This window comes from Conger conger, chromosome 5, assembly GCF_963514075.1.
Source record: "Conger conger chromosome 5, fConCon1.1, whole genome shotgun sequence".
NCBI classification, from domain to species: Eukaryota; Metazoa; Chordata; class Actinopteri; order Anguilliformes; family Congridae; genus Conger; species Conger conger.
In genome coordinates, this window is record NC_083764.1 from 50,116,546 (window position 1) to 50,125,831 (window position 9,286).

Here is a 9,286-nt window from a genome sequence, read left to right on the forward strand (position 1 = left end):
CAGACATATTTATGGAACCAAATATCTCACCTAGTTATGAAGCTATGACTGTTTTCTGACTAATCTTGAAGCATATTTTGTAAACCGTGTAGCCATTTTCGAGGAAAAAATGTTTCCAACAAGGTATGATGTGCTATGGTCCTAGTAGAAAGGACTAGTATTGTTACCATGTACTGTTTTGTACTAGGACTAGTACAAAATAAGCAGAGATTGACTTATAGGGGGCCAATGTGGAAAGCGTGTCGTAAGTCACGACAGCCAATTTCACATAAATCGATGTTTATGCAAAAAACATTTTTTTTAATGGTTTGGTGGCACTCAAAATGAAATGGGACACAACTCCCTTTATATCTGGTGGAGTGGAGAGATAACATTTGTTGGAAAGCTCCTCTTTCAATTAGTTTCTAAAACTTAAAATATGTTTTGAGGTCAATACGACTGACTTTGATAGAACAGGTCACATGTGCGAATCGATATACTGCCACAGTAATGGACTGGTTTGGTTCAGAAATCTTTCTAACCATTCGGTGGAAAAAATCCATGCTTTTTGTCTCCTTAAACTGCAGTTACAGTAAATAGGATGGATCAGAATGGTTGATGGATATTTTCATCGGTTGGTTTAAAACTGCTAGCAGTTCATTGGTGACAAACTGTATGCGCCAATCATAATGCAACCGGGGACTCGTAAGGAGAAAGCAACCATATATTTTACTATGGTTTCAAATTTGTAATTATGGCCTTTTACACATAAGTATAACAAAGTACACAGTATAATAATAATAATAATAATAATAATAATAATAATACAAAAGATACTTCTGTACAGCAAGTAAATGCTTAAAGGCCTGAATTGCTCTTAATGTTCAGTTATACATAAATGCAACTCATCGTTCCATTTTTCACAAACATAGTATGGTTCTGGAAAGGGCTGAACTGATTTAAGCTGTTGAGTAGTCTAAATCCAGGCCATACAAACAGGCATGAGAAGCTGATTACTGATCCACAAAAGAAAGCACCCAATTGAACTATAAGTACAAATATTGATTGATCTCAAGTTCGAGTCTGCAACAGGCAGAACACTTCTCACAGAAGTTACTGATGCCCTTTCTTGCAGCAGTGCTGGAACTGCACTAGCATGAGCGTGGAGCCAAAGCAGGGTGACCCTCCAAGCTTTTTGAAAAGGGTTATCTGTGGCTACTTTCCACTGCATTATACACAGCCCTGTGACAGCAAATCGAGCACTGCTGTAAGCCTGCACTGAGGTATAAAATGAAGAAAAAAATAAAATAAAATAATTAAATGTAAAAACAGCCAGACCGTGTATCATTGCGCTTCTGTCTCTATCCGCCTACACTGAGCAGAGAGGGTGGCTTCGCTACTTCCTGTTTTGCATTTCTGACATTTTTTGGGCTAACTGAACAAGTTAGGGAGTTTGCTGATGATTAGGGTCACGATTAGGTCAGAATGCTGAATATCAAGTTTGGCAGAAATAAGTCAATAATAAGATTGAAAACCAGTCAGTAGGTGTGATGGGGCATATGGCTTGCGCTCCAGTTCTACAGAACAAGGGTTATCCGTGAACTCTTTTTGTGTTCACAGAAGCACACTCCATTACCTCACTGACTCTTTTCGCTACAGCTCTACCAAGGTGACTCTCCCCCTCCTCTCCCCTACCCCTGAAGCACTCATATCACAAAGGGATAGTGCAAGACATGACATTAATAAATTCATACAAAGATGTAACAGTGAAATTGCAAGAAAACCAGAGCAAGAAAAAACTACATTCTACATGCATTAGTCCTTTACATGTCTACAGTGTCTGACCGAAGTGAATTGCCACCCTGCTTGAATTTTTGAGGGAATACAGATCACTGTGTAATGAGTCATTATTCAGAGGAGGAGGTGGACTTCCACACTGTGTGCTTGTGTGTGTCTGTGTGTGTGTGTGTGTGTGTGTGGGTGGGTGTGGGTGGATGGGTGGTTGGGGGGCTGCAGGGTTTTATTTCTCAAATACTTTGCCTTGGAAGCCTTGAAACATTAGAAAACAAAAGTTATATCCACTCATTGAGCAGGTATTTAGGTATTTTTTTAACTTATTAATTCTGCTGTAGCCTATCGACAGAGAGGTTTAGCGTATTGTGTGTTCAGAGATACTCTTCAGCGTACCACTTTTCTAATGTGTGGTTATCTGTATTACTGTCACCTTCCTGTCAGCTTTGACCAGTCTGGCCCTTCTCCTCTGACCTCTCTCAATAACAACGTGTTTCTGCCCGCAGAACTGCTGCTCACTGGATGTTTTTTGTTTTTTAGCACCATTCTTTGCAAACTCTAGACAGTGTTGTGCAGGGAAATTCCAGGAGATCAGTAGTTTCAGAAGTACTCAAACCACCGTTTCTCGCACCAATAATCATTCCACCGACCAGTTCACTTAAATTAGATGCCTTCATGCATTTAGTTCCTGCTACATGATTGCCTAATTAAATATTTGCATTAACAATCTGGTGTACAGATCTACCTAATAAAGTGCTCACTGAGTGTATAAACAATCAAAATATATACCATATAGTGTATATACAGTCAGCTTGAGAATTATTAGCACCCTTCATAAATATGTATGAACAGAACAGAATGTATGGGTAAATAGAACAGTCTGCATTTAAATGTATTCTTGAAGGAGCTGAATTCCTAGGAAGATACAGTATGCGCTTCCAGTGGCCCACACTCCTGTAGCAATCGATGGACTGCTTGAGAAAATATATTTATACTTTTCAGTTCCCCCAAGCTATCCACAAAAAGCACATATGATTTAAATGGCCAATGGCATGAATGGGCAGGTAAATTGTGCCTAGCGAAACACATCAAAGACAGACTGTTAAAATCTTTCCTTAAGATTTGTCAGATGAAGGGAAAATGCACTACCTCAACATGAACAGGAACCGATGGGACCATTACCTGCTTTCACTGACGGAAACCTATTTACCAGTACCTGAATTCATACTCAGATTTAATCCTTTTTGTGTCCTTTGATTCTTAAGTGCATGTGATGTTAGATTGGATCAAGTAATTATGGTTGCCTGATTGGGTAATCTGGAGAATCATGTGTACTGTGATGCAAGTTCAATTCCACTGCTCCCATCCATGCAATGACAGAGAGGTCAACCCTCAGCTCAGGGAAGGAAAAAACCATCTCATGCCAGTTTGGGCCTAGATCATAGAACCTTTTAAGAATGGAGAGTAGCATGGAGCATCTGTTTAGCCATTGTTCTTAAGCATAATTTATCCATGTTTTCTTATCCCTGCATTTCGAACAGCCAGTTGTTTTCTAAGCCCACTGCCATGATCTCCATCCATTTGGCAAATTTAAATTCTGTACACCGGAGCGCATGCTGGCAGCTGCTGCCTGTTTTCCACTGGCTGAGCTGCATTCTGATCCATGCAGATTGCATGACTGACTAGAGGAATTGCTCTTGCATGATGTGACAGGGACAGGCAAGCTAATTGAAACCCTTTCTACCACAGTGAATTACAGGCTACCCTATGGCCACAGTTGGTACTGGAATGGTCAGGATTCAATCCCAGACAGTGGGGTGCATCCACACACTCAAAACCTGGTGTTTTACCAGGATGAATCATCTACCGGCTTACATTTACAGTAAATCGTTGTTTGTTCATCTTCATGCCAAATGTTTTTAACTGCTGATTAGTTTTTGCTTTGCAATCCACCATTCAAGCTTGTGTGGACTTTGGGCTTGGTTAGCTTGGCTTGGGCAGCCTGTAGCCTAGCAGCTAAAGTACATAACTGGGATCCGTAAGGTTGGTTGTCCAAGCCCTGGTGTAGCAATGATAAGATCCGCAGAGCTGTTGGGCCTTTGAGTAAGGCCCTTAACACCACATTGCTCCTGGGGGGTTGTCCCCTGCTAAGTCGAATCAAATGTAAGTTGCTTTGGATAAATCCATATATAACACATTATTATTATTATTATTATAGGAAGACACTTCATGTGCCACATTTTTGACAGTTGATTGGCCATTTGGGGTTGCTGGTGCATAATGCGGGGGCGACATGGCTCAGACATGGCTCGGGCAGTAAGAGCAGTCGTCTGGTAGTCGGAGGGTTGCCAGTTCGATCCCCAGCCCGGGCTGTGTCGAAGTGTCCCTGAGCAAGACACCTAACCCCCAAATGCTCCTGACGAGCTGGTCGGTACCTTGCATGGCAACCAATCGCCGTTGGTGTGTCAGTGTGTGTATGAATGGGTGAATGAGAAGCATCAATTGTACAGCGCTTTGGATAAAGGCGCTATATAAATGCCAACCATAATGATACAGAGACATCCCACCAACAGAAACCACTCCCAGACAACACTACAGTCAAGTATGTGCTAATGGCCTGGTCCAGATTCATTACTAGAGTTCAAAGCTTGACTGCACATTAGAACCCTGCCTTAACAGCATGTAGCAACCACAACGATCAACATTTGATGTATCTGGATGTATCTGTGTGCACCTGTATCCTCCAGTACCACAGATAGGAATGCCAATTCCCTCAACATATCCTGACCTATTTCTATACATATGTACAATTACCCATCCCCCACAGTGATTTATTTTACATAATTGATTACACATCAATTTAATGTCCATTGAAATGATAAAGTACCCTGTCTAAAGGCTAACTTAATCGTACAGTAGATGTTTCTCACAAACATCTGCCTACTAGCAGCACTTCTAATCATTGGGTAAAGGGTGCGATATCATACATGCAATTAATTAAATAGATTTTTTCTTCAATTAATTATATTAATAGTCCTTTATAAATCATCAGTATATTTACAATCATCATTATCATCATCAATGTGCCATATCTTTCGTTGCATGGTGACAAAACGACGACAACCCAAACACAATGATCTGAAATCAGACATTTATAACCGTGTTTTATTTTCTCTTGCTTCGGAAAGATCTAAATCTAGTAACGACAGGATAAATGTAATCCACATTTTTATCATCCAAGTACGAAAAATATTGAAAAAAAAAAAAAGCCAAACGGAAATATTAACCCCCCCCCCCCCCCCCCCTTTTTTTTTATGTAGTAAATGTTCTTACAATCAGACGCGTATGGTGAGATGATTATTACCCTATTCTACAATAGTAAAACCTCTGTCATAATCATTGAACACGGCAAGGCCACAAGACTTGGAAAAAAATATAGGTTTTCTAGAATTACAACTTCAACCGGGGTAGAACAGAAGTTTTTCACACTGATAGGCAAATAGAATACGTATAAGCATATAATATGCGTGAAAGCGTAGTAACTGCATGCCAAAATCAAACATTAAACATTTAGGGTAGAACTAGTTCTAGGTCTACAGCTAAGGGTATTACTAGCGGTGGTCATGGAGACATTTCATTGAACGTGATCCTCATACGAATATACCCCTGTTAATGGATACACTATAATCGCTTTAGCCTTGGAAACGATTGATTTGAAAGGGATTCGGAAGTGAAAGGGAAAAAAAACAAACATATTTAGTTAAACGACTGTAATGTCAGCTATGTAAAATAAGCAAATAATTCCACACGTAGCATGTGCACTAGATGCTCAAGTACAAGCACACCTACCTCAACAAAATAGAAGCAAGGCAACAAGGTAACGCTGTCTTTGGTCACCTTCCCTTTTTGTCTTTCTTTTGCAGACATGTTCGATCCTCTGTCTATCTTTGACAGTGGGGAAAAGAGCCAGCTTTATAACCAACTGATCCTGTGTCGTATTCGCTAAATGAAAATTATGCGAACACTGTTGCCGCTTGCTCCATCCTCAAGTGTTGCTATGAAGTATGCAATTTTCCCCGCAGCTCACAAGTCGCGAGCTAACCGATTGCTATTGAAACCCAGCAGCAGCACCAAACGTTCAGATGCAAACGCGGCTGACAACCAGTGCTAGTGATAATACAGGCACCATGGACATCCTTTCCCCACGTCTGCGTTGATTTATTGGTTTGTTATCGCTCCCAGATTTTGCGAATAATCGAATTCGTGAACGCAAAGTAATGCCAGAAAATGCAAAGGCAAGATATCGAGGGAACTGACGTCAGAAATGTGGTCAAATCTTTTCACACGGTGGAGCGCACGCGGAAACAGACGCGCATGCACACCAAAACAGCGCACGCATCCCCACCAAATATGTAATATGTTTCATGGCACGTATCATGGATACCAGATGTAGTAATACATACCTTTGACATCAGTTATTACAGCACCAAACCTATGCTCTGATAAATGTATTATTATTCAACGTTATAGATATAGATATATATATTCTGCCAGATATTTACTTCCATTATGTGGTTTATTTGTGAATTATTTATTTACAATATCAGAAAATACCTGGTTTGTGGCACACATATGGCTCTCTGATTCTTATATACTTTTCATGTCAAACAGAAAAATAGAGATATTTAGTGCATTGGACATTTCATTAACAGTCCAAGTACTTGGCAGTGAATATGTTTTATAAAATACTACAAAGTGACCAAATTCAGGTCACAAACAGATAAAGAGGTATTGGTAAGTGATGTTTTTTTTTTTATCTTGGAAAAGTGATGCTGATATACAGTGCCCTCCATAACGTTTCGGACAAGGACCCATCATTTATTTATTTGCCTCTGTACTCCACAATTTGAGATTTGTAATAAACTACATATGGTTAAAGTGCTCATTGTCAGATTTGAATAAAGGGCATTTTTATACATTTTGGTTTCACCATGTAGAAATTACAGCAGTACATATTCTCCAGGGCTCCATAATGTTTGGGACACATCAATAGGACACATCAATGTAAATTAAAGTAGTTTGGTACAATCTTTTGTTGCATATCCTTTGCATGCAGTGATTGCTTGAAGTCATGGACATCAATAGTTTATGGATGTCTTCTCTGGTGATGCTCGGTATTGTAGCCATCTTTAGCTCTTGCTTGTTTTGGGGGCTAGTCCTCTTATGTTTTCGCTTCAGCATATGAAGGGCATGCTCAATTAGGTTGAGATCGGGTGATTGACCGTTTTGAGTTTTGAGGCATTCACTTGAATTTGAGCAGATAGGATGTGTCTGTACATTTCAGAATGCATTTTGCTATGATCATCAGCAGTTATATCATCAATCGTAACACCCCCACCACTGTGTTTCACAGATGAGGTGGTATGCTTTGTATCTTGGGCAGTTCCTTCTCTCCTCCAGACTTTGCTCTTGCCATCACTCTGATATAAATTAATCTTTGTCTCATCTGTCCACATTACTTTTTTTCAGAACTGTGGTTGCTGTTTTAAGTACTTCTTGGTAAACTGCAATCTCTCCATCCGTGGTTTGCATCTTGCAGTGAAGCCTCTGTATTTCTGGTCATGAAGTCTTCTGTAGACAGTGTCATTGACAAATCCACAGTTAACACCTGAAGAGTGTTTCTCATCTGTCAGACAGGTGTTTGGGGACTATTTTTTTTATTATGGTGAGAATTCTTCTGTCACCAGCTGTGGAGGTCTTCCTTGGCTTGCCAGTCCCTTTGTGATTCATAAGCTCACCAGTGCTCACTTTCTTCTTAATTATGTTCCAAACAGAAGATTTTGGTAAGCCTAAGGTTTGGCCGATGTCATTAATCATTTTTTCTTATTTCTCAGTCTCATAATCGCTTCTTTGACTTTCATTGGCATGACTTTGATCCCTGTGTTGATAAATAGCAATAATAGTGTCCAAAGGTGATCAAAAGACTAGAGGAAAGAGTTGGTGCTGAGAGCTCTCTTATATCTGTATTAAGGAGGCAATTAAACACACCTGAGCCATCACAAACACCTGTGAACCATATCTCCCAAATATTATGGTGCCCTGACATGCGGGGATCATGTATAACCACTCCTGTCATTTCTACATGGTGAAACAAAAATGTATAAAAATGCCGTTTAATAAATCAAAAGCAAATGAAGACATAATGGGTCATCGTCCCAAACGTTATGTAGGGCACTGTATATAGCAATGAATCTTGAAATGCCTTATGGGTACTTTGGCATCATTCTAAGTAAAGGTATTCAGAAATATACATTTAAGTCTGGGCATACTGAACCAAATGTAACACTGTCTATAAGTGATATAACAGATACCCATATAAGCACTTTATAAGTATGTATACAGACATCCATAAACATTTATGTCACTCTCTGAAGCAGGTGGAACAATAATATAAATATATTCATGCTAGTCGTTTGGATTAAAACAAGCTTGCAAGACCCATTACATTTTGTTGTGCAGAAGAGCTAAACAAATGAGTATAAATGTTTTACTTTTTACTTCAACAAGTAAATAACTAGCTTTTGCACACTTTTCATCTGCATTCCCTGTAAAAATCCCTGGTCTGCTGTATATCCCTTTTCTTTTTCTGAAAACATCTTATTTTTACCCTTTTCATGTCAATGTAAGTTTCCATGTTATTTTGCATCCCAAGAGCTTAGTCGACACACAGGGAAAAATGTATGTAGACAAATGGAGGGAGTCCACACGTGTGTAGGGAGAAATAATCCCCTCATAAAACCACAAATAAATGACTCCTGCATCAGAAATGTCATCTTTTATTATGCAACAACTCAATGGGGAATTTGGAGCTATTTCAGGATTAGGAGTGATTTGTTCAGTTGTAAAACAATAATGCAGCCCTATTTTCATATGTTTCTTTGATTCTGTGGAAGCCCAACAGCAATAGCACACATATAAAATATACTGTACTGTACATCCAGGCTAAACCAATAAGCAGAAATTAACATTTTGCCCACTCACTTGTTAAACTATTTGTCACCTACAAACAGTCTAAATACAATTTTTCTAACTCTCCCTACCCATGCTCCACTGGCCTAGATTGATCTGTTAAAAGTTGAGGTATTAAACCAGTAGGTTTAGTGGAAAGTCCACATGAAGGAATGTACACATGAAGGGGATGCAGCTATAGCTCCAGGATTCATCAAAGCATGGGGATGAACCAGAGGAGGAGAAGGGCTTCGACACCTCTATGGTCCAGGACCTGGTTGGAGCAATCCATGAGCTTGAGGGGGGCTATATCAATATCAATGGTGATATTGTCTTCTCATTTGAAAAGTGATTTGTCCAGTGTTGTAGCTGTAGCTCCATTGTGTCTCTAAGTGCACCAGCCACAATAATTTGTATCCGTTAAAAAACAGAATATTTCCGTGAGAAAAAAAGCTTCTACTTTCACTGTGTTTGAGCTTCTGTAACTTTGTTTCAGTAATATCTGGAG

General features: G+C 39.5%; 1 protein-coding gene across 2 annotated transcripts in view; it reads right to left on the reverse strand.

Annotated features, from left to right (window-relative positions):
* Positions 1–5,749, reverse strand: part of plppr4a (phospholipid phosphatase related 4a) — a 29,620-nt gene extending 23,871 nt beyond the window's left edge. For both annotated transcript variants that reach the window (XM_061242459.1, XM_061242458.1), the window contains exon 1: positions 5,620–5,749. In XM_061242459.1, the coding sequence (XP_061098443.1) occupies positions 5,620–5,697 (78 nt within the window). In that variant the 5' untranslated portion in view covers positions 5,698–5,749. The remainder of the gene's footprint in view (positions 1–5,619) is intronic.
* Positions 5,750–9,286: the final 3,537 nt, after the last annotated feature.